The sequence below is a fragment of the Notothenia rossii genome (genome assembly GCF_949606895.1).
Source record: "Notothenia rossii genome assembly, chromosome: 4".
NCBI classification, from domain to species: domain Eukaryota; kingdom Metazoa; phylum Chordata; class Actinopteri; order Perciformes; family Nototheniidae; genus Notothenia; species Notothenia rossii.
In genome coordinates this window covers 63,139,705-63,165,600 of record NC_136902.1, presented here as the reverse complement: position 1 = coordinate 63,165,600, position 25,896 = coordinate 63,139,705, and the positions used below count along the sequence as shown (strand labels likewise).

General features: G+C 42.3%; 2 protein-coding genes across 21 annotated transcripts; one reads left to right on the top strand and one right to left on the bottom strand.

Annotated features, from left to right (window-relative positions):
* The first annotated feature begins 570 nt into the window (after positions 1 to 570).
* Positions 571 to 25,611, top strand: LOC307038233 (zinc finger BED domain-containing protein 5-like). Of its 20 annotated transcripts, none has more exons than XM_079679581.1 (13): positions 571 to 762; positions 2,638 to 2,799; positions 9,751 to 10,219; positions 10,867 to 11,032; positions 11,188 to 11,529; positions 12,147 to 12,729; positions 13,518 to 17,580; positions 17,819 to 19,127; positions 19,309 to 20,245; positions 20,671 to 20,762; positions 21,626 to 22,369; positions 23,132 to 23,294; positions 23,741 to 24,069. In XM_079679581.1, exons 7-8 carry the CDS (start codon positions 16,282 to 16,284, stop codon positions 17,984 to 17,986), a joined length of 1,467 nt encoding a protein of 488 aa, XP_079535707.1. In that variant the 5' UTR covers positions 571 to 762; positions 2,638 to 2,799; positions 9,751 to 10,219; positions 10,867 to 11,032; positions 11,188 to 11,529; positions 12,147 to 12,729; positions 13,518 to 16,281; the 3' UTR covers positions 17,987 to 19,127; positions 19,309 to 20,245; positions 20,671 to 20,762; positions 21,626 to 22,369; positions 23,132 to 23,294; positions 23,741 to 24,069. The 20 variants fall into 20 exon arrangements, with proteins under 20 accessions (XP_079535707.1, XP_079535710.1, XP_079535709.1 ...); XM_079679584.1 differs by having other exon boundaries at positions 2,633 to 2,799; XM_079679572.1 differs by lacking the exon at positions 571 to 762 and adding an exon at positions 24,619 to 25,611 and having other exon boundaries at positions 779 to 2,799; positions 23,741 to 23,897.
* Positions 4,445 to 7,466, bottom strand: LOC307038232 (E3 SUMO-protein ligase ZBED1-like). Its single transcript, XM_079679569.1, has 2 exons — positions 5,761 to 7,466; positions 4,445 to 5,555 (listed from the first exon to the last, which is right to left on the bottom strand). Exons 1-2 carry the CDS (start codon positions 7,375 to 7,377, stop codon positions 5,067 to 5,069), a joined length of 2,106 nt encoding a protein of 701 aa, XP_079535695.1. The 5' UTR covers positions 7,378 to 7,466; the 3' UTR covers positions 4,445 to 5,066.
* Positions 25,612 to 25,896: the final 285 nt, after the last annotated feature.

Sequence of the window (25,896 nt, the reverse complement as noted above, 5' to 3'; positions counted from 1 at the left end):
GGGGGCGTACTCGGCAAACTTCGGAACCAACATCGGTTTTTAACGTATATGTCATTTAATTATGACGAAACTTTAAACATTTGTATTTATTTTTATTCTGGTGATATCTAAACTACATGTTAAAAAACACCTGTGTTAGATGCATTACATGGCCTTTAAGCAACATACTCTCAAAGTCTCGGAGCGCCAAGCACCTTTTTTCAATTTTTTTCAATTTTCTCTCCCTCCCTCACCAAAGGGTGTCCAATCCTTAGCTCTAGACAGGATTTTGTGAGAGTTTGACATTAGATTGAAAAAAAAATTCTGGGTGGGTTACGGTTCCCATATTTCAGATACCTTATCTGGACCCTATTTAGAGTCCCAAGGTGAAAATTATCTTTCCAGCCCTTTCCAAAGTCAGGTTATTAAAGATTAAAGATTATTCAACAAAACATTTCAATAACGTGCTTTAACCACTAGGTGTCCCTATTTACCAATTGGATCGAATATATATAACAGCCGAATTAGTGTTGAGAAAGTTGAAGATCACGTGACATACACGCCAGAAAAAACGTCATTTCCGGGTATTTGTCAACCGTAGGTGTCACGTTTGAAGGGACGAAACGGAACGTCATCGCTCGAACGGCCAATAATATCGCTCTTTGAGGAACCCAAAGCCTCCTGACAGAGATGCCTCGATCCTTTCGAAAATTCGCACGGAGGCAACAGCCAAGGTGAACATCTGTGAGTTTCTCCAAGGCGGTTACCATCGGTAAACAGCAAGTAAGTACTGCCCATAATGTGGAGTAGTGGTGGACATTATGTGCTTTCGATTGCAAACGCCAGTGGAGTAGTGTCGTTTTGGTTTGTACATGGTAACGAATAGATAGCTAGCAACATTAGCTTGATAGCAGCCATGTCCACCTTCAAGCAGGTGGCCTTAACGTTAGCCTAGCTAGTGCTAGCCAGCGCCGTATATGGCTATGGTAGATGGCTCTGGTGCTAGCCAGCCAACTGTTGCTGACTGTTCCATTTGTTGGCAGAAGGCTTATGCTGTATTCGAATGAAAGAGCGAACAATTAATACTTTAACAGGTAAGACTGGCATAATTGCCATTGGTATAAGCTAGTTAGCTTAGCATTGCTGCTTACTAGCAGGTTGGCTGATGTTAGCTAGCTAATGAATGTTTCTTGTGCTAGGTGGTTGGTGGTTTCATGACATTGTCTAATCAAATTAGGCCTAATCTAAATCGGTGTCAATGTTGGTAAAGTTAGTTGCTCTTATAATGTTCTTAATGAATTTGTCACGGACCCTATTGCACATTCGTGTCACCACGTGTCTGCTTTCAGAATATTAAACTTGTGCTCTCTCCTGACAGACTGAGAGGCTGATAACCTCAGCTCAGTGACGTAAAGGCACACCTTTTATATCATCATTATAGTTTAAAAAAAATAAGAGACTAAATTAAAAACAGGTATAAAATACTATATGACATTAACACAACAGTTGTTAAAAATAACAAGAATATAGTTTTAAAAGGGGAGTGATTTGTAAGATATCCATAAAGAAAAATAAAATCTGTTTACAGTTCTGTTTCATATGGGTGTTGAGAGATGTATCCATAGATCTCTTAATGTTGCTCTGAGACACAGAGTTCAACATTTTATGACTGAGCATGCTGCTCTCAAAACATGCTCAGACATAAAAAGTTGAACTCTTTTTTAGCCTCATTGTAGCCTGTGGCTTACTTAGAGTTTAAGCCTCGCCTAGCAAGCAAAGTTTCAATCACTCAATACTTTCATCAACACTACTCTGGATGATAAAGGATTACCAAACTCTCTCTCCCTCTTCACAATGTTTACAGGTTCGCAATGTTTATAGGTTTGAAATGTTTATAGGTTATTGCAATGCGTAATGTTATTTCTCTGAAAACACAAACATTTTTTATCTTATTTTATTTCTATACTATTCTAGCCTAAATTAGCTTCTACTTTTACCTGCATTTTGTACACTGTCCTGTTTTGCACTTTTCCTGTCTTGTCCCTGCACCCTGTCCAATGTTGTCTTTATGTCAGTACCTACTAGGGCTGGGCGATATGGTCTCTAAATGATATCACGATATTTACTGACTATATCGCGATTTACGATATATATCGCGATATTCTGAAATGTCCTCTAAAAAAACAACATTTTTTTTAATTATTTTTTTTATTTAACCCCTTGATGTTTACAGTCACGACAGTATGATGATTCTAGTAGTCCCTGCAACATATGTCTGCATTAAAAAAAATCGACTAATAATGAAGAAAATTAACACATTTGTTGCAATAGTAATTTATGCACTAACTACATTACTACTTGTACTACAACATTTGAATCATCAGTTCTTCCTAATTTTCCTCAATTGTTCATATTTGGTTTATGAAAATAATGATATTGTGGTCATTGTTAAAAAATGTCTGCTATTATTATGAGTATTATTATTATTATTATTAGTAGTATAATGCGCTTTCTGTCTTCCTGTCATTATCATGAATTAGACATGTAATGGTTATGTATTAGATTAGATTAGAACCTTCATTCTCCTAAACTGCTGGGACATTTCCCTAAAGCCAATACCTTTTATATTTCCTACTCTTCACTTACTTGTCAGCATAGGTCGGCATTGATGTACAGAGCCGACAGAAGACCTTGTTTATATTGGCATCATATTGAGAGGTGCAGCGACGCGTCCTAAAACCAGGAAGTAAGCTGCTGGTTCCCTCGACAAAAAAGCAATGGGATTTTTCCACAGGGTTTTGGAAAATAGCTGGAAATAAGGTCAGTGGAAAACAAACCTGTTTGATAAATGCACGTTTTGTTCAGCCGGATAATCTCCACATGTCTACCCTACTTTTATAATTTTCTAATCATAAATCTAATCGATAGATTATAAAAGGATTTTAGGACGCGTGACTGCACCACTAGAAGCCAACTCCATCGATCAAGCTGGCTGAAACTTTCTCTCCCTCTTCTCATGCTACCTGTCACTCTCCTTTAACTCCTCCGGTGACTTTCTTTTATTTGAAGATAGTTTTTTGCCCGGCGCTCACGGGCAAACGGGTATGGAAAGCCAAAAGTGCCATAATACGGGGGTGAAAAAACGCGCGAACATACGGGGAGGTCCGTTTTTTCGCGCGAAAAAACGGGCCAATATACGTGCGAATGTTCGCACGGTTTTTTATATGATAATGAGCCCCTCCTTCTGATTTCCTTAGCCAATAAGTTCAAAGTGTCTGTAACCAATCAGTGAAGGGTAAAGCCAGACCAAAACAATCTGTAGATGAAAAGTTCCTGACATGGTGAGGCTGTGCTGTAAATTGTGCATTATTCCAGATTCAGGGGACTAAGTATTAATTTGCCTTTGAATATAATAAATATATCAATCAATATATCAATATAACCTGCCTTCATTGTTTTTTTTAAATAAAATGGCATTACCCTTTTCCTTAAACCTCTGGAGTGTGAAGTGAAGGTATTTTCTCAATTTTTAGATGTCTCCTTAAATCCACTTTTAAATGTACTTCTTATAACATGGCATGGTGTTACATGTCAAAATGTTCAGTAGTCTCTGGTGTTGCTAGAAATGAAAATTCACTCACCTTAGAGCACTGTCTTATGAGAAACCTAGCTTAGAAATCCGATTTTTGGAAAACTTCAAAACTGTTGTGAAACACATATGTACTCATGTCATCCATTTTTTTTGGTGTTTCAGATTTTGTTCACCAAAGTCTTTGGTTCACAAAAGTAGTGAAATATATCAATTACACTATAAGCCTATATAAAAGTGTTGTTCATGTCTAAAATGAAAATGTGTAAATTATAATTTAGAGTAAAATATTTCCATCCCTCTACTTTCACCACAGAAAAGTTACATCAGGACTGAATAATGACTTCATATTCCATACCAAGGTTTATGTGATGTGTACAAATACAAATTCAGCATTTCAACTTTATTTTTCAACCAACTATTTATGTTAACATATGAAACTGTAAAATCTCAATATTTCCAATATCAGAACTTTTTCAACCAACTATTCATTATAAATGTAAAGACAGGGGGTTTTTGTCCATGGTCTTTGTCTGTCTTCCAAGACAGTGGGTTTGGCTGCTGTGTAGGTGGGGCTGATGGTGCATGGCCTGCTGGTGGCTGTGTCGGAGGGAGGTAGGTGGTAGGGGTGTGCATTGGCACTGCCCTCACAATTCAATTCGATTACGATTCACCAGGTAACGATTCGATTCGATTCTACGATGCATTGCGATGCATTGCGATGCATCACAATTCTACTGCACACAACAAGGGACTTTTTTCGTGAGTCATGAGGCAATACAAGCAGTCAGATAGGATAGATTTTATTGGCTGCTATGTGTGTATTATCACTCTCCTGCATCTTTGACATAAATGTCATTAAATAATAATAAAAAATGGTACAGGGTATTGGATATGGCATTTTCAAACCTGAAAAAAAAGAAAACATAAATCACTGCTTTGAATAAGAAATGTTTCTCTTCTCTCTGCTTTAGAACCATTTGAAATTGAATAGAGCAATTACAGCCAATATTGTCCAGCAGTTATTTTACACACAATAAAATAGACGCTCTACAACAGGTCACTTCCTGAACTCCTGTGCAAACAGTAATCAGTCACACTATTGTAACAACAACCAACCACCCAGGCACCCAGCAATAAAAATACTCAGTGCAACACACAGTAACCACTTATTACTGTGAAACTTTTTTCAAGTAGTAAAGTCAAGTGCAACTTTTTTCAACAAAACAACAGCTTAGCAGCTTTAAGACAATGACAACAATTATATACCTGAGATGAGAATCCTACCTGGCAATCACATCAGCTGCATACAACAAAATATCAAGATGAGAAATATATTGTAATGTAAACCAAAAATAAAGTGTGTAGGCTTAGGCTACTACCAAATTTGTGCAAACAACTTCTTCCATCTGAGTTCAACATCACCATCATAAACAATCCGTTTCAGAGTGAGGAAATATATAGTTTGACCTAAGCCTACATCATAACTTCTCACTGTTCAGCATTTGGGAATTTCAAGGTTCTTGTGCAAAAACACAAGCTGATCAACATGGTCCGGTTTGAGAGCGCTTCTTTTTGCAGTGATAATATCTCCTGCAGTGGAGAATACTCTCTCTGCTGACACACTTGTCCCTGGGATGCACAAGTATCTCTTTGCCAACCTAGAGAGGAGAGGAAATGTGCCCTTATGGCGATGCCACCAGTCCAAGGGATCCTCAGAGAGAGGTGCAGCTGGAGATCTACAGTACAATTCCATTTCCTCGTCAGCACTGGCATCGGCGGTCTTACTCTGTCCTGCAGGTTCACTGATGTCATTGAAAGCAGCTCCCAGCAAACTCACAAGCAGCGATGACGAGGCTCTTCTTTTGGGGGCAGAGGGGCCTGCTAAGTCAGACACATTGTCATCCACGGACAGCAACTCTTCATTGGTTCCTGAACTTCCTGTTCTGCCAGGCGCTTCATCTTCTGTCCTACGTCTCCTCTCATACTGTGTTTGAACAAAATAAATAAGAGCAAAAAACAGCAGTTAGCAGCACTTTCTCAGCCAATGCTGCAGCTCACATCACAACAGATAACTATTTTTCTCAGTCTTAACATTTTACTGACTATGCAGCTGCTTATTTAACATTACATTGTTATTACAATTGAATTGAAAGATATTCCATAAGTTTTACAAGTAGAAATTCAATTACCTCCAGGGATGCAGCCTCTGAAGTCACTCCTGCGTAGACATCTAATCTCTCCTCTTCTGTCAGGAAAGGTAACCCCTTAAAGCGAGGATCCAGGGCAGAGGATGTATGAAGGATCTTCTTCTCTGCCCCACTGTTGTACCTCTTAAGGAGATCTGTTTTGATGGCATTCTTCACATCCCGGATCAGTGGTTGGTCTCCAATAGTGTCTGACATGTTATGGAGGAGTTGGGCATATACTGGTGCAATGAGGCTGACTGTAGGACTGCTCTCCTCTGACATAAAAACAGTGGCATCCTTCACTGGTTTTAATGTCTTCACTGCTTCCTCCATGTTAGCCAGATCTGCTCTGCTGAGAGTGACGATGTCACTTTCATCTACATTTAGGGCAGGCGACAGCAGTGTGGCATGCACTGCAGCTTGCAGTTGCAAAAACCTCTCCATCATATCGTGAGCACTATTCCACCTTGTGGCGACATCAGTTATTAGTTTCAGTGGACTTGTCAGTTTAAGAACAACCCTCTGGTTTTCTTCAAGCAGGTGCTTTGCCTTTGTGCTGCGGTGGAAGTATGCTGAGATGCGTCGGACTCTGCCCAGAAGCCTGGAGACCGTCGGTAGCTTAAGCGCCCGCTGCGCAGCGAGGTTCAACGTATGCGCGAAGCATTTAACATGAGGGAACTTCCCAATTTCAGCAGCACTTATCATATTAGCGGCGTTGTCCGTCACCAGCACAACACTTTTATCTGTTAGCTGCCATTCCTCAACAACATCCAAGAGTAGCCTCGCCATATGAGCACCAGTGTGGCTCTCATAAACTGCTCTCGTCTGCAGCACATGTGATGCAATCTGCCAATCCTCGCTAATATAATGTGCCGTTATGGTTACATAGGACTCTGTTGCGACTGAAGTCCAGGCGTCACTTGTAATGGCTACACGACTGGCTTTACACATGGATTCCATTACCTTTGCTTTGGTTTCTTTGTATATTGCGGGAAGCGCAGAATCCGTGAAAGTAGCTCTTGTCGGTAGCTTATACCGGGGCTCAAGTGTTTTAAGCATGTGGCGAAACCCCACATTTTCTACCACAGAATAGGGTCGTAGATCTTTCGCTATGAAACATGCCACCGATCGTGTGATCCTCTTTGCTCTCTCAGAGTTGTGTGGCAACGTTGACACTAGCGACTCGTCAATTCTTGGCTGGGATATATCAACTTTTTGTGTTGCTTTTGAAGCCAACTCAGGATGCCAGCGATCAACATGATTTGTGAAGTTAGTTGTGTTGCCAACGTGCTTGATTTTAGTGTGGCAGGTTTTACACACCGCGTAAGTCTTGTCTAGTTTCCCATTTACTTCGTAGAATCCAAAATGTGCCCAGATGTCAGCTTTCCACGCTTTGGGTGCGTTTTTAATGGTCCGTCTATCGTGGTCATCTCCCTCCGCCTCAGCCATCTTGATTAATGTTGTTATGATGCCGCCGGAAGTAATTGAAACTTCGCGGGGCAATTGTTCTGTCACTAGTTTGGAGTTTAACACAGTTTTAAACTGGAGTTGTAGTTTAAAACTCCAAACTAGCGACAGAGCAATTGCCCCCACAACTTTCCACTGGAGGCCAGAAAACATAATCGATTATGGCACTTTGCCGCATCGATGCTGAATCGTGCATGCCCCGCATTGCGATGCATCGCCGAATCGATTATTGTTGACACCACTAGTAGGTGGGATTGTCCCGGGTTGATGCTGGGATTGTCCCGGGTTGATGCTGGTGGCTGGATGGGAGGTACGTGTGCTAGGCGAGACTTCTTTGCTGGCTGGGTTGATCGTGATGGCTGTGGTGGAGACCTTTGTATCGAGGTGTATCTTAATCTTGTGGCAGGCACAGATGGAGGTGGAGGCCGCTGTAGGGATGCTGGTCCTCTGGTCCTCGGGTCCTTGGTGGTGATGGCTGTGGTGGACGCCTTTGTACCGAGGTGTATCTTAATCTTGTGGCAGGCACAGATGGAGGTGGAGGCCGCTGTAGGGATGCTGGTCCTCTGGTCATTGGTGGTGATGGCTGTGGTGGAGGTCTTTGAGCCACGGTAGATTTTGACCTGGGGGCCGGCACAGATGAAGGTTCTGGCTGCTGGATAAACGCCGCCTCTGGGCCACTAGGCCCAGGCAGCTGTGAAATCTGAAGGAAAAAAAACATACCTTTACATTTAGCAAATCAAAATAACTGTATGACGTATTTTTCTCTAATCAAAAATGGAAATAAATCCACATGCCATATTATGACTTTTATGAAGGATTAAAGCCTTCTTCATTTCCAGTATATAATACAGTGATAACACACACAACCCGGTTGACTGTACTCACTTTAACCTGGCTCTGTTGTACACTGATAGGCACAATATTAGCATAGCATTAGCGCGCTATTAGAATTTCAATAATATGAACAATTATGAACTCAGACCAGCATTTCACATATTTATACAAGCAGAATATACTTGAAATGTAAGCCAAACTACTGCACGGGAGTCATACACCTAGTAACATAGAAGAACAAAGAAGCTAGCGGACGCCATTAGCCACTGTAGTGGAGCCGAACTAGCTGACAGAATGACATTAAACTACACATAAAGAACAGTTTCAAAAACACTTCTTAGATCGAAATATGACATAATCTTTGTACACACTACTAACCTGTTGAACAGGAGAAATGAATGAAGCAGAGGGAACGTTGTTGCCGTTCCAGCCAGAATGCCAAGTCTGCGGCAGACACATAATAACAACACTTACTTTACGGCATGCGCTCAGCAACACATTCCCTTTTACGGCATGCCCACTGAGGCCTTTCCGTGTCCTATACTGCCCTCTGCTGTTTGTAATGATATACAATATTTAACATAAACATGCCTTCGAGAGTATAACTTAATTTATACAAGACAATATACATTGAAAATGTGCCCACATATTTATGCGGTTATCTGAATCATATTTCTACCCCTTATATTCGAAAAGATATGATTAAATATCTAAAATATGCGCACTTCGACGCTGCGTGGGTGGACTCCAGTTATATCTTTCAAACTAAATCTATCCACTATCTGCTTGTAGACTAACGGTCAAAGGGTCTAATATCCGGGAGGGCCGGGCTCGAGTCTCGGAAAGGAAACGTTTTTTTGTGTTATCTCTTTTCATTCACTTACAATCTTTGTATAAATGCAAAGTATTCCAAGGTCTGCTTCACCTTAATTGTTCCAACTGCTTGGCAACAGCTGTCTGTTCTCCAGTTGTTTAAGGTGGTAGCCTGTCGCCTGCGTTCATGTTTCAAATAAATGGGAATTGATCAGCCTCAGATGTATTAATTTATAAAAAAAAAAAAAAATAGAATTCGAATGTTTCTCTTCAGTGCAATTGCAATTGCACATTGCATCATTTTTGTGTTCTTTGTTCTGTTTTAGAAAGGAAGTATTGTTTACTTTTTTCGTTGTCTACAAAACCGGAAAAACAACATAATTGTGCTTTTCCAGACACTGAAGAAAGAAAAATACCATGAATTTTCGGTATCAGGGCTGTTAGGGAAAAGATCAGGCAATATATCTTGAGAGAAAACTTATCTTTTGATCCCGTTTGAATTGTGCCACGAATTACACTTATGATGTTTGTCATCTTAAACAATCACTTCCATGTCAAAAAACTCAGTTTGTCGTAAAACTGAGTTTTTTAGGTTTTCAAGACTATGAAAAATACGCAACTAGAAAGAAGTGAAATGTGCCAACGTGACGGCCGTCTTGGTGTGTGGTGCGCGACGGGAGATGTAGGTCATTGACTGGTTTCAGGCAAAAAAAAAGTGTTACTTCACAGTTTTACGACACATTTCTATTTTTTTGACTTGCAAAATTATCTTTTAAATTGACAAAAATCATATGTGTAATTTGTGGTTCAATTCAAACGGGATCGAAAGATAATCTTTCTCTCTCCATTGACTTCAATACATACCTTTTCCGAAATAAGGTCCCATGGAGCTCAACCGGAAAGGGAGGGACTTCGCCTCTCTATAAGCATGCAGCAGCAGTAGCAGCAGGCGGAAAAATGTCTACGAGAAACTTCATCTTGCGTTGCAAAAGGACAATGAATGACTGCACAAGACTTCTCCAAACAGATGATGCCGGTCATGCCGTGTTACAATCCACAGTAACGAGGTAAGGGCCAAGCCTATCGCTACTACCAACACAAAGGAATGTAGTTTGTTTTTGCATGTAACCTAAACTGAGGTTGTGTGAGATCTTTCACACTTACAAATTCTGTCTTCTCCCCTATTTCACCAAACCGTTTACTGGCAGGTTAGAAACCATGGAAAGGAGCCTCGAGTGGTCACGGGGCAGGCTAATTAACGTCCCTACAGCTGATCTTTTACTTCAGGACCTTCGGGAATATATACTTGAAGTCCGGAGATCTTGGCCTACCACACCCGCACAACAAGGTAGGTCGATGTGATAATTGTTCACTTTAGCATAGGCTTTCGTTGATAAACCAGTGCTAGTATTGTTGAGTACTAAGTGTCCAACAGGCCAATACATTTTAAAGTAATTATTTGTTTTAAATATGGGTAATACCAATATAAACACCTTTTTTAATCTGTAGTTGCCAGCTATTAATTACAACATTCTGGTGAGACGCTCTGAGTCTCGAGTTGTCCACTTAAAACTGTACTCCAAATTCCACCTTTATATCCTGCCACAGTAGAGGAGACGCTATTCCCCCTCCCCCGTCGAGGGCAGTCTGGCCATCTGTAGTACACCACGTATCATCAAACGTGTGAATGAGGACATTGAAAGGGTGCCAGAGGGGGAGTCTCTGTCTTCAGGGTTGGAAGACACTGACTGCAACTATGTATCTCTATGCCCATACACATTTATGCTTTTGTTCTTACTGTATACTGCAACTATAGTGTATTGCATGTCCACTGGTTTAATGCCAAACTGCATTTCATTTTTTTTTAAAGTATCTTTAGGCTGGGCAATGACAATAAAATAGACGCATTGTGTGCGTTTCTGGCACAACGGCATAAATGCGTTGCTTTTACAACAATGACAATAAATGTAATCTAATGTTTTGCTGTTGTTGCAGGTCATTCTGGCTACCACGCCCCACTCATTTTGTTGGGTGGTCGAGGTCCCCCACAATTCAGCATTTCCAGAGAGCAACTCTCTTTTTTGAGGAGCTGTGGTTTTACAGCAACAAAGATGGCACAGATATTAAAAGTATCTCTGCGCACAGTGAGACGGCGATTGAGGTATGTAGCAATGTCTTCAACATTGGAAGTGCCATCTTGTCTCAATTTATTGTAAACATCCCAAGGAGGGGTTGTAGCCATGTTACACTATGCATGTTGTAAAGTAAATCTGAATACCGTAGGTCTCATATATTTAAAACATGTTTATTTTTCAGGCAGTTCCACATGCTGCGCTCTGGGACATACTCCACCATCTCAGATGCTACACTAGACGACCTCATCAAGGAGATAGTGGCTGGGAATAACCAGATTGGCCCTGAATCTGTCAGGGCACAGCTGCAGGCCCAGCAGATGTGGATACAGAGACGCAGAGTGCGGGACAGCATGAGGCGGATAGACCCAGAAGCAGCTTCACTGGACATGTCCTCTCAAGCTGCAGAAGACAACTCCAAAACAGTGGAGGATCTGCAGAAGCAACTGCAGGAGTTAAGAGTCCAGCGAGAGTTTTGCTAACAGAGGTTTGCTGGCTCCGACGACAACATCCGATTCTATACAAGGTAATGTTTTGGCTAAATTCTATCCAAGTTTTTGAGATTAGCTTATAAAGAATCCTGTTTACCTGCCGTGTGACCGCTGACTATATGCATGCAGTGTTGGAATAAGTACTCAACTTAACTGAAGTATAAGTACAAATACTATGGTTTTAAAATACTCCTGAACTGAACATGTAGAATCATAAATCCTGTGTTTTCATATATAAAAAGTAACTAGAAACTATGAAGGTTAACTAAATGTGGTGGAGTAAAACATATTAATACTAACAACATACTGATAATATTTTACTACAAGTGGAAATCTTCAAAACCTTACCAAAGTAAAAGTATGTCAATATCCACTGCGTTTCCCCCAGTTGCACACGTAAGAATGAAGAGTAAACGTAGTCATTGTGTGTAAAATGTTCCCTGTATGTTTTAGATTATTATTACTGCTGCTAATGTAGTTGCTACATTTTACTGCTGTAGATTACTATACCTGCACCTAGTGCCTTCTTACTCAGTCTATTTGAATTGTAATGTATTATAGCAAACAAGAGGAAAGCATTAGCCCATGTGTTACAGTTAACACGATTGTATTTACTGTCAATTAATGACTGACATGTGTCTTTTGTGTACAGATTCCCGAGCTATAACCACCTGATGGCCTTCTGGTTTTTAATTGAGCCTTCAATTCATTAAATGGTTTGTGTTACTAGAGCGATATCAACTGCCAAGAGTAATGAAGAAGTGGTTACACACGCACGTCCATCAACGGTAGGTTACGTTTCTTTTAACACACAATCTAAACACAAACTGAAGGGAAAATGTCTCTCCGACATTTCATTGCTTTTGTGTAGGCTAAAAGGCTAAAGTACTCAATCCTTTTTGAATACATCAGAGAACTAAAACAACTTAATGTTTTTCCCATAGTGTGCTACACTCATGACATTAATATAGTAACCTTTTTTTGTTTTTATCTTCCAGAGACAGCTGCTTCAGCCAATTGACGAGTTCTTCCTTTTTCTATGCTTCCTGTCGGTGGGTTTGAAAGAGAGGGACCTTGCAAACCGCTTCAACGTACACCAGTCCACTGTGAGCCGCATCATTGCAACATGGACAAGTTTTCTTACAACTTTATTGGGGTCACAGTGCATCTGGCTTACACCTGCAGAAGTTCAAGCCCACCTCCCAGAGGCATTCAAAGATTTCCCAGACACACAGGTGATCCTGGATTGCACAGAGCTGAGGTGTCAAACACCATCCTCACTCCTCCTCCAAAGTGAAATGTATTCTACATAGAAATCTCACTGCACCATGAAAGCCCTGGTTGGCATAGCCCCACATGGCGCAGTGACATTTGTTTCCAGTCTGTATGGTGGTTCTGTCAGCGACAAGGAGATTTTCAAACAATCTGGAATAGCTGCTTTGTTGACTGAAAACATAGCAGTGATGGTAGATAAGAGCTTCCTGATCAGCGATTGCTGCAAATGCAAGGTGTACTGCCCACCTTTTCTGTCAAAGCAGAAGCAAATGCCAGCCTATGAGGTGAGGGAGACACAGGCCATTGCCAGACTGAGGGTTCATGTAGAGCGTGTCATTAGGAGGATAAAAGAGAACAAACTTTTTGATGGTGAATCCCACATAGGTATTGTTTGTATTCTTATCGATAGTCATGAACTTTCTCTTGTGACAAAATAGACTCTCCGTTAGTAAACGTTTACTCTGTGTAAAAGTGATTTCTGTGTGTAAAAGTGAGGTAACATGTGTAGATGAATAACATCAACTTGTATTCGTCCCACACATACACACCTATAGATGTAGTTATATTTGTGTCTGTGACTTTATACTGAATGGGAAATAACTGGAAAATACCTGTGTAAGAGAGAGACTCCTGTCCCGCCTCTCCATTTTATTTTTAGTTGTGCATTGTTATTTGTGCTTTAGAAACATTCCACTTGAACTTTATTTGAATGAACTTAGTAGTAATTATTGTCCTATATTTCTTTCAGATTTCACAGCTGCCTGGGCCTAGGAGAAAGAACCTCCATCTGTGCCTGCACCAAGGTCAAGATCTACCGTTGCTCAAGGGCCTTCACCAGAGCCATCACCACCGAGGACCAAAGGACCAGCATCACTACAGCGGCCTCCATCTGTCCCTGCCACAAGATTAAGATACACCTCGGTACAAAGGCCTCCACCACAGCCATCGCGATCAACCCAGCCAGCAAAGAAGTCTCGCCTAGCAGACGTACCTCCAATCCAGCCACCAGCATCAACCCGGGACAATCCCACCTACCTCCCTCCGACACAGCCACCAGCAGGCCATGCACCATCAGCCCCACCTACACAGCAGCCAGACCCACTGTCTTGGAAGACAGACAAAGACCATGGACAAAGACCCCCTGTCTTTACATTTATAATGAATAGTTGGTTGAAAAAGTTCTGATATTGGAAATATTGAGATTTTACAGTTTCATGTTAACATAAATAGTTGGTTGAAAAATAAAGTTGAAATGCTGAATTTGTATTTGTACACATCACATAAACCTTGGTATGGAATATGAAGTCATTATTCAGTCCTGCTGTAACTTTTCTGTGGTGAAAGTAGAGGGATGGAAATATTTTACTCTAAATTATAATTTACACATTTTCATTTTAGACATGAACAACACTTTTATATAGGCTTATAGTGTAATTGATATATTTCACTACTTTTGTGAACCAAAGACTTTGGTGAACAAAATCTGAAACACCAAAAAAAATGGATGACATGAGTACATATGTGTTTCACAACAGTTTTGAAGTTTTCCAAAAATCGGATTTCTAAGCTAGGTTTCTCATAAGACAGTGCTCTAAGGTGAGTGAATTTGCATTTCTAGCAACACCAGAGACTACTGAACATTTTGACATGTAACACCATGCCATGTTATAAGAAGTACATTTAAAAGTGGATTTAAGGAGACATCTAAAAATTGAGAAAATACCTTCACTTCACACTCCAGAGGTTTAAGGAAAAGGGTAATGCCATTTTATTTAAAAAAAACAATGAAGGCAGGTTATATTGATATATTGATTGATATATTTATTATATTCAAAGGCAAATTAATACTTAGTCCCCTGAATCTGGAATAATGCACAATTTACAGCACAGCCTCACCATGTCAGGAACTTTTCATCTACAGATTGTTTTGGTCTGGCTTTACCCTTCACTGATTGGTTACAGACACTTTGAACTTATTGGCTAAGGAAATCAGAAGGAGGGGCTCATTATCATATAAAAAACCGCGCGAACATTCGCACGTATATTGGCCCGTTTTTTCGCGCGAAAAAACGGACCTCCCCGTATGTTCGCGCGTTTTTTCGCGTGAAAAAACGGACCTCCCCGTATGTTCGCGCGTTTTTTCACCCCCGTATTATGGCACTTTTGGCTTTCCATAGCAAACAGCTGCTACGGAGCCAGCGCGAGCAGGCTCCCGTTTGCCTTTCACCCAACAACGACAACCGCCTCACGAAACGCTATGTTGTAGCGTGAATAAACGAAACAATTTAACAAAATTGCTTGTCAAAGTACCTATACCAATGGACAATTTTATTTTTTTTAAGCAATATTTTTAGTGGCCCGAGCGGGCAAGTGGAAAGTACGTTATGCTGGCCCGGGGTGTCTAAATAGTGCTTCCGAGCCAGCGGGCCATTTATAATGTCGAGCCCTGCTCTCTGTCACTGTGCATGTGTGTAATGTTTGTGTGCAAGTTAGACGGGGCCTGCGTGTGTGCCTGCGTGTGTGCCTGCGTGTGTGACTGTGTCTATGAGGGAGAAAGGAAAGCTCATTTTGGCCGCGGCGGGAAATTGATTTGACAACATAATACTCGATGTTCACGATGTGGTCATTTACGACATCGCATGGAGTGCAATCCACGATGTATCGTGTAAAGTCGATATATCGCCCAGCCCTAGTAGGCTACCTACCAGCAACACATTTCTAGTATGTTGTAAAACTACATGGCGAATAAACAGATATTGTATCTTGTATCTTCCTCTAGGCCACTGGTTCTCAACGGGGGCGGTACCGCCCCCCAGGGGGCGTTCAGAGAACATCGGGGGGCGCTGGAAGCAATATTTTTGAAAGGGGGGCGTTGAGGTGTTCTTGGGGGGCGTTCACGAATAATGTCTTTTTGTCATGAAAAACGCTGGCCACAGCGTCTTTTCCTGTACAAAAAGCAGCTGTCAGCATCTTTTGTTGCTATAGGAAACCACAACTCTGCTTGCGATTGGTCAGCTGTCAGCAGTGTTATTACGGGTACGTTCGTAAATGCACGAACGGTCAGTCCGCTCGGACAACCCGTCTGTTCCGCCAGAGCACCCAGCTGTGAGCGCTCAGAGCGCAGCGCTCTGGACTGTGGAACGGGGACGCTCGGAGCGCTCGGAGCGCATTTACGAATGTACCCTACAAAAAGCAGCCGGGAGCGGACCGGAAGTCGTTGTAATTTTGGGATCGCGACTGTTAATAATCTGTGTCACTTTGTTACATTTTGATATGTTTTGATATGACAAATTCCACTAACAGATTCGGACTAAGTGGTCAGTTTATGAAAATAATACCCGTTTCTATGTCTGCTACGACATGGAAGAGCTGGCTAGCCAGGCTGCTCCACACAGAGCTATGTTTGTTCAAAATTACAACGACTTCCGGTCCGCTCCCGGCACGATGTCTTGTGATGTCACCAGCTAAATATTAGCATCATAAAACAACAAAAATCATATCACATCAGCAAAATGGCCGCGAAAAATATAAAATGCAGACAGTACTCTATTGAATATCTTAGCTATGGCTTCATACCGTCTCCTTCCAATGCACAACTCCCAATGTGTTTACTTTGCGAACATGTATTTTCCAATGAGGGAATGAAACCCTCACGTTTAAAGGAGCACCTTACCAAGATCCACCCGGATAAGGCAGATAAGGAGCGTCCGTTCTTCCAGGCCCTCAAAGAGAAACATGGTAGGAGCACCATCAGCAGTCTCTTCCCTAGGAAGACTACCCAGACTGACAGCGGGCTAATAGCGTCATATAACATCTCCTTGCTGATAGCCAAATGTGGGCAGCCGTTCACAATCGGAGAGAAGTTGGTACTCCCTGCCATCAAAGAGGTCATATCTACTGTGATGGAGCGTGATCCCACACAGGTGCTGAAATCCATCCCACTCAGTAATGACACCGTAGCACGCAGGATTGATGAAATGGGTGCTGATACAGAGGAGCAGCTGTGTGCCATCCTGCGGGAAACTCCATTCAGCCTTCAGCTGGATGAGACAGCCACTTCTGACAACAATGTTCTGTTGATGGCCTATGTCCGCTATAGCACCTCCAACAGTCAGGAGATGGCTGAGGAATTTTTATTTTCCAAATATCTGGTCACAGACACCAAGGGCCAGACCATTTTTAATGCACTGGATGCTTATCTACAGGAGAAGTCAATCCCGATCAACAACATCCTCGAATGTGCTACTGACGGTGCCCCTTCCATGGTTGGCAGGTACCGTGGCTTCACCACTCTGCTGAAGGAGCAGGTCCCGCATGTCCTCAAAGTCCACTGTGTCTTGCACCGCCACAACCTTGTGGCCAAATCTAAAAGTCCACCTCTCCACGAGTCTCTCAATGTTGCAGTAAAGGCAATAAACAAAATAAAAGCCCACGTCCTGAATAACAGATTGTTCCGACAGCTGTGTCAGGAAAATGATGAGACCTTTGAGCGTCTTCTTCTCCACACTGATGTCCGCTGGCTCTCAAAAGGAAACTGCCTTGCTCGTTTTTGTGAGCTGTTTGACAGCATCCTGGAGTTCCTGGAGGAGGTGGATGCAGCTCTCGGGGAACAGGTGTCATCCAGCCGCTGCGACATCATGTACCTCACAGACTTCTTTGGCAAAATGAATGAAGTCACGCTGAAGCTCCAAGGAAAAGGAGTTACTCTGATCCAGAGCAAGGCGGTCATCCACAGTCTCACCTCCAGGCTGGATCTATACCGGAAGAGCATAGGCAGGAGGCAGTTTGCTCATTTCCCGCTGTTGACCAAGGTGATCTAGCCTAGGCTACTAAATAATGATAATAATAAATAATACATGTAATAAATGTAGGCTACTCTATGCAACACTATATTTTTGTTCCTGGTTAGTATAAATAACTTATGTTCTGAATGTATTATGAGAATAAAGAAACATCAATTAGTAAACTAATTAGCAATAAAATAACCAGTTTAAAATCGGATGGTAACATTCTGCACCGATAACAATTTCCTGGTTATACTCATTGCAGGTGTCTGAGGCTCTTACCGATGAGCGCCTTCTCATTTACACAGACCACCTGAGGATGGTGAATGCCGATTTGAAGATCCGCTTCAGAGATCTTTTGGACCTCGATGTTCCCACCTGGTTGGTGCAGCCCTTTCAGGCGGACGTGGCGGAATGCGAGCCAGCAATATAGGAGCATCTCATCGACATCCAGAGTGACGATGAGGCCCAGGCTATTTTCCGCACCTCTGGCTGGGGCAACATGTGGGTCAAATACTCTCAGCGTTACCCGGCTCTCTGGGAGAAAGCGAGGCTGCTTCTTCTGGCTTTCCCAACCACATACCTCGTGGAGCAGGGATTCAGCCAGGTCCTCCACATGCAGTCCAAGTACCGCAATCGCTTGAATTTGACGGCCTCAGGTGCACTGCGACTGAAACTAAGTTCTCTGCAACCCGCAGTGAAGAAACTGGCGGAGAACCACCAAGCGCAGGGCTCACACTAACCTTCCCCCCCCCCCCGCAATTTGGCGAAATGCAACACCTTTCCGACCTGTTAGTTCTGTAGCCCTAATGTACAGTTTTGTAGCCTACTGTTTGTTCTGCACTGGACATGTGTGAAATTGCTGCTGTTCCGTAGCAGTTTGTTTGTATTCTCTGCTCTTGTCTGAGTTTGTTTAACACTCATAAATATCATTTTAATTCACATTCACATGGCTTTTCTGCTCTCTGGTAAACTAATGATAATGATATTCCAACTGCCCAGTTAAATCAAATCTATTATTTGGCATTCAGTGACATTCTTTTTAAATGATATAACACAGAATTTTAGTCAACATTAATATTCAGGGAAGAAAATAAGTCTACTTTTTTTGATGGGGGGCTGTAAGAGACCTGGATAATAGACAGGGGGGCGCTGGCCCAAAAAAGGTTGAGAACCCCTGCTCTAGGCCTACTGATTGCCTGCCTGGTGTTGACCGACGCGACGAGGTGTATTGCCTAAATCCTAAATCCAATCCAGGATTGCTTCCTAGTTGGAGGTAGGCCTAGTATGCAACACAGACCGTAGTTTATAGACTGTGCATAACTGCAGTCCCCAGCTCCAGTGCTTCCCTCCATGAAGTACTGAAGCTCAGACATTTGTTACCTGTGCAGCACACCTGAGATTAATCACTTCATCCAATACTGTTTGACAGTACATTTATGTGAGTTTACCTCTCTTGCTTTCCTGTGGTGGTTTTTTGCTGCCTCTATTCCAGATTTCAGATCCTCGTGATCCTGGTGTGCGTGCGCCTCGAGGAAATTGCTAGTGACTGTTCGAGTGTTGTTGCAGCTAAGGTAGTTAACATTTCGATATGATTGTGTGACTGCGGTCTCGTCTAAATGGGATGCTCAACTACCTGACTGAATGGCTACACCTTTACAACATGCTCATGTTCATAATCTGCATACAAACTGAAAAATTCCTTTTGTTGGTTGCCTTTGTAATTTCTCCTTTCTCTGGTCTCCTTTTTTCTAGGTCATCAGAGAGGCCAACCATCCTCTTCAGTGTCAAGCAGCCAGGCTAACCATCCTCTTCAGTGTCAAGCAGCCAGGCTAACCATCCTCTTCAGTGTCAGGCAGCCAGGCTAACCGTCCTGTTCATTGTCAGGCAGATTGAATTATGTTTGGGTAGGTAACTAGTTACCACGCACAACAATGTTCCACTGTAAATATATTGGATGTCAGCATGTGTCTGAGAAGGTGCATAACTTTGTTCAGCACACAAAGCTGCACAGTAATGCCCCCAATTTTCACTATCAGTGTGGGGTGCCTGACTGCTCACGGAGGTACAGAAAACACACAGCACGGAAATCGCATATATATATATATATAGGCTGCATAAGTACTACCTGCAAGCTGCTCGGCCTATACCGTCCGACATATCAGCTCTACCACCTGACACATCCTTGAAATGTGTGCTTGAGGCTTGTGCATTTAAGTGTGACACTTTAGCCTCTCTTATTAAGCATTTGAAGACACACGTAAGGGGAGGAATGGAAACTAGATGCCCATTTAGAGGTTGTGATTGCAGGTTCACAAACGTGATGACTTTTGCTTCACATATTAACAGGAAACATAGGCGTGCAGAGGATTCAGTTTTAGATGACTTGGTACTAGACAAGTCTATTACTACAGAGTCATTGCCAGAACCCATTCAGTCATCTTCAGAAGCTGCTGGTGAACATGATGATGAACATGATGAGGAGCCACCCAAAAAGCTTTGCTGACATTTGCAGGCGAGGTAAAGTTGTTGGAGATGGATGCCCCTCTCTTCTCCAACAAGTTAAAACTAGAGTGGAATATAAAACTAGGAACAACACTCTGGCTCGACGCCGACGAAGCCGAGAGGGAAGAAGGAACACTGGAGTGGCAGGAGAGTCCAGACTGACGAGAGGTCCTGTCGACCAATACGGGTATGTGTAGGGGTGGACAAAATATAGATATTGCAATTATTGTACGTTGAAGGTTACAGTAATAATAATTCCTTGCTTTTACATAGCTCTTTTAAGGACACCCAGTGCTTTACGATGGTCTTCTCATTCACACACTGAGAAGCGGCGAACATACAGCGCCAGTGTCCTCTCCATTCACACTCACACACTAATGGCGGTCAGCAACCATGCAAGGCACTGACACGACCCGTTGGGAGCAATTAGGGGTTAAAGGGGCACTGCCATGCTAGACTAACTTAGGTTATTTGAATTGAATGTCTAAATTATGTGTGTAGATTTTGTATAATCGCCATCAGTGTAACTGTGTCCATGATAATTGAAATGTTCCCACTCCAAAACCAGTCCAAATGATTAGTATTGATTCAACCTATGATTCCTATCCCTAGGTGTGTGAGGTGGTGCCCAGCAGACTTACCAGAGGGGGAGACCGAGGCAACGTTGGAGGATTCGAAAAGGGATCTGCGGAACATCTACTCAGGTATGCAATATACTTTATTTTTGGTGAATTGACACCTAAATAAACATCCCACATTAAGCAAAAAGGCCACCTTAATATTCAGAATGACTAATGATGAGCATGAAATTAAAGGTTTGACACTCAACATTTCCCAGAGGTGGGGACATTGAATTTAATTGTTGTTACTTGGGTACTCTCAAAGATGTATTTGTATGTCTGTACACAGAGGAAGGGATGGGTGGGGCAGAGAGAGCAGAACCTCGGTTATGGCTAGAAAGGATCCGTCTAGTGTAAATATGACGTCACGTTCTCGTTGTAACTCTCGTTGTAATTGGAGCGGCTCGGAAACACATCTACAGCAGTAACATAATGCAACATACACATTAATGCAGCAGCAATATTAATAGAGAAACATCAGACATAATAGTAAAACACTGCAAGGGAACATTTTATTGCACCAGGAGCTATCTTGGGACTTTTACTGCGACAACGTTGACTTGCCTGTGAATACAAAATAAACCATAGTGTTGGTGATCTACAGTGTTGTCATTCTTCTTTGAACACCAACAAGACCGCTAACACCCTATTTCAACAATCACACTCCCTGTCATTGACATAATTAATAGATAGTTTAGCTTCTCACCATCATTTGCTGTGGCCAACTGATGTTAACGATCGTAACAGAAAGGCTGCCTGCCAAACGTAAACATTGAGCCACGTGACATTCAGCCAAACTCTCGCGAGAGTTTTACACAAGACGGATCCTTTCTAGCCATAACCCAGAACCTCTGATGGTGAGGACCTACGTAATTCTGCGGAGGTACCTCAACAGAATGCCTGCTCCAGCGATGTTCAAAGAGGAATGGCCTTTTCTCTTTTCTCAGAGAGGGCTTTTCTCCCACTTTGGCCTCCTGACGGACGTCAACATACTTCAGAAGCTCCAAGAGGCCCTGGGTCAGAGAGGACAGACCATCCTGCATTTCTGCCAGAAACTGGACAACCCGAAGATCAGGGAAGTTCTGGCCAGCTATGATCCAGAGGGTTCGGAGAAAGCTGCCTGCATCCTCCAGCTCCTTATGGTCTACTTTAAGGAGCCTACGGAGAAACTGATGCTCGAAGTTGATGTACATTATTTTTAATTTATTTAAAATCCTAAACGAGTGATTACATTAGGGGCGACTGAAGCTCAGTTGGTAGAGTTGGTCTTTCATCGACCGTAGGGTTGGTGGTTCGAATCCTGGCTCTGACTGTCCGCATGTCGGAAGTATCCTTGAGCAAGACACTTAACCCCCAAGTTGCTCCAAATGGGCCGAGCTGATCTGTATTGAGCTGTGGTGCGCGGATTAGCTGTTGCCTTAGCATCACCCAGGCGGGGGATACACATTGGTTTGCGGACGTCCATTTGTAAGCGCTTTGGTTGTCTTGAAAAGCGCTATATAAATGCAAGTAATTATTATTATTAGACCATTTATTATGTTCTGATTTACCTCTGACCAATGAACGATCTTCATCCTTGCATAATGTTAAATCTATGCTATTGTGTGTTACTTTGTTACAGACCTGTTCCACTGCTGCTGATGTAGTGAATACTGCAGCACTCCCAAGCACCCCCTGCTTGATCATTCAAGGTAATGTAATGTTCAGGGATGGGATTTTTCCTGTTTATACAGGATTTCCTGCTTTTCTGACCTGAATGGCTAGACTTCACTGCTGCTTTTATTCTTATTATATAATTTCACTTAGGACATCCCTATTCTGCTCCACCATCGATGAGGGATAGGATACTGAATGGTTACTCTAAAGAGCTTAAGTGTTCCTTTGCATCGAGGGGAGAATCTGACTGAAGGCCTTCCATCTCTCCTGCACTCCATTCAAGTCCAGTCTGTGAAACGACACTTACGATACTCTGACGCCACATGTTTCAGCGATTCGCGTTAGTTAAAATCTCTAGCCTGTTTCAATGATTCAGGGGTCTGACGAGTTTGACATGTTCTCGTTCCAGCTGGGCTCGTAACCATCTACCCATAGAGGAATGAGGTTAAACCGTCTAGCCATAAAGGCAGAGGGAGGAGGGCTAGGGAGTTGCTTTGTCGTTCAGCCAGATTCTCCTATCTGCACAGGGACCTTTGATGCTTTTACAGTGACTGTTAAGTAGCCTACCTCACTGATGGTGGAGTAGAAAAGTGCTGTCCACCTGAAGTGGAGGGTTCTGTGTAATGTCCTTGCATGCTCTGCACTGTATATTTTCCTGCTTTTTGGTCCTTGGCCAATCAGGAATGTTACTAGGATCTGGTATTGACATCTCTAGCTCAAGTATTATGTTTGTTTTGATTGATTCTAGGAATGTACCTATCCACAATAACGCATGACGGGGTATCTGTTCATTTCAGGTGACACAATGAAGCCTTCTGGGTGGATGCTATCCATCGAGGGACAAGTGGTAATGGGCCCACACCCATTTTTTTTGCATCGGGTAGCTGCTTTATTCAGCAGCTACTATGTCTTCAACCTCGAATATCCCGTTGGATCATGCACACTGGAGTTCATCCAAAGGTATTGTAACACTCAAACACATGATCAATGTCATCAGTAAGACTTATCATGCAAAGTTGTTTTTCACTATCTGGCTATTAAGTCTATGCCTTTCTACAGAGGCCACAAAGTAGATTAAATGCTTTGATTATGAAGCCTGGAACCAATTATGCGAATTGGGACCACACCATCACTTGATGTTGCTGGGCTATCTTGTTAAAAAATTGACATGGTTTAATTCACATTTATAGTATGGCTTCAAAATTCGGATAAGTAAGTAAACCTTATGTTAGAGGTACCTGAGGCACTCTGCTAGGCTACAAATAATGTTATTGTGAGAGGATGATCCAACAGGTCTGGACTAGTAACAGTCGGTGTGGGAAAAGACACAGGTGAACACCTTGATAAATGCTGCCTGCAATACATGAGTCTAATTAAAACTGAAACTTATCTTTGCTTATTAACAGGTTCTTCTTGGGCATCAACCCGGAGAAAGGCTCCAAGGCAAAGAAGCGAAGCTCCATTAACCCTCACGTGAGCACCCTTCACCGGAAGCTGATAGACTTAGAATGGTCTGCATAGACTGCATGGTGTGCGGGGACAAGTCCAGTGGGAAGCATTACGGTCAGTTCACCTGCGAGGGATTATTTGTTTAAAGGATCCGTTAAGGGTTAATCTGTTTTTTATGGATAGTTGAGGTGAACTAGTTCATGTTCCTGTTTGTTTACTCTGTTGTTTACACTGTTGTTTATTTTGTCAATAAATATGCCAGTGGGCTTCCATTGATTTTACCTCATTTGTGCGTTTGGTGTTGTTTTTACTTGTACAATAAGATTACGTGCATTTTTGTAGTGCAGCTCCAGTACTTCCAGGAGGAAGCTCACACTTTGGTTTCCTGTTAAACTTGGACAGGAAACCATTGTATGAGCTTCCTCCAGGAAGTACTGGAGTTGGGGCTTACAGTTATGCACATGTATCATTGTAAATTCTTACTGGCTACTCCTGCATTACTTTCACAGTACACATTGTAAATTCACAGTAAATTACTGGCTACTCTTGCATTACTTTCACAATAGAAATGTAAAAGTACAGGCCCTTGTTGTAATGCATGTACAACAAAATGATGTAATTCCCCAGTAACATACTGTAATATCACAGTAATTGAAGCTGTGAAGTTACAGTATACAGTTGTACCTTTACAACAATGCATTGTAATATCATGGATGTGAAATTACAATACATTGCTGTGAAGACATTCACAGTAAATTGCTGTGAACCTTACTGTGAAAGTCATGCAACAAGTTGCCAGGTAATTATTGTGAATTCACAGTGGATATTTTTACAGTGTGGCCACACACAGCTCCAACACCATCGTGAAGTTTGCTGACGACACGACCGTCATCGGCCAGATCACAGACGGCGACGAGACGGCGTACAGAGAGGTCGAAAACCTGACATCTTGGTGCCAGGATAACAACCTCCATCTCACCGTCAGCAAAACAAAGAAGCTGATTGTGGATTACAGGAAGCAGCAGAGAGAGGGACACGCCCCCATCGCCATCAATGGGACTACGGTGGAGAGAGTCAGCAGCTTCAGGTTCCTCGGTGTCCACATCACTGAGGACCTGACATGGACTCTTCCCACCACCACCATCACCAAAAAAGCTTGACAGCGGCTCTTCTTCCTCCCCAGGCTGAGGAGGTTCAACATGGACTCCAGGATACTCTGCAACTTCTACAGGTGCACCATAGAGAGGATAGAGAGGATGCTGACCTTCTACAGGTGCACCATAGAGAGTATCCTGACTGGCTGCATCACAGCCTGGTACGGCAGCTGCCCCACCCTCAATCGTAAAGCTTTACAGTGGGTAGTGAAAACTGCACAGAACATCACCAGGACGGAGCTGCCATCCATGGAGGACCTTTACTCCCAGCGGCTCAGGAAAAAATCCCTCCGGGTTATAAAAGACTCCCATCACCCCAGCCACAAACTGTTCAGTCTGCTGCCGTCAGGCATCCAGACAACAACCACCAGATTCAGAGACAGTTTCATCCCACAGGCAATAAGACTGCTAAACACCTGAACTGCTGAAACAACATCCATAACATTCATTTGCTACTTAGTAATTATGTATCTATTTATCCAACATATCATTCCAATAGCTTGCATATAGACTCTTAACTATTGTTCTTTTTCTATTTACTTTTTAACATTTACTTGCTCTATATTTTTCTGTTTATCTGTATTATTGTGTTTCACTGTTGGAGAAGCCTGTGACCTAAGATTTTAATCGACATAACAACTCTGTAGCTATGTTCGTATGACAAATAAAGAACCTTGAACCTAAGCGACGTGCCGTCAAAGTCTGTGATGAAATGTTCGTCAAATCTCTTTGTGAATATAATTATTGCTGGGTACACTCTGTACACTTGGAAATGATCCAAATCCAATTAATAAAGAAGGCAAGCACATGAACCAAAAATGGAAATGATTGTTTGCAATGCAAATACAAATTGGCTTAAAGGGGATCGTGAATCTAAAAAAGGATTCCAAAAAGAGGAGAATATATATTTTTTTAAAGAAGTTAGATTGCACGAAAACGTGGACCCACTTGTATATGTT

What these genes read in the sequence shown, in the direction of transcription:
- LOC307038232 (XM_079679569.1), bottom strand. Translation starts at nt 7,377, where the DNA reads ATGTTTTCTGGCCTCCAGTGGAAAGTTGTGGGGGCAATTGCTCTGTCG. An exon ending in CAGAGGCTGCATCCCTGGAG is followed by an intron (nt 5,556 to 5,760) that starts GTAATTGAATTT and finishes GTTCAAACACAG; the next exon opens with TATGAGAGGAGACGTAGGAC.
- LOC307038233 (XM_079679572.1), top strand. Translation starts at nt 16,282, where the DNA reads ATGGCCGCGAAAAATATAAAATGCAGACAGTACTCTATTGAATATCTT. An exon ending in ATTTCCCGCTGTTGACCAAG is followed by an intron (nt 17,581 to 17,818) that starts GTGATCTAGCCT and finishes TACTCATTGCAG; the next exon opens with GTGTCTGAGGCTCTTACCGA.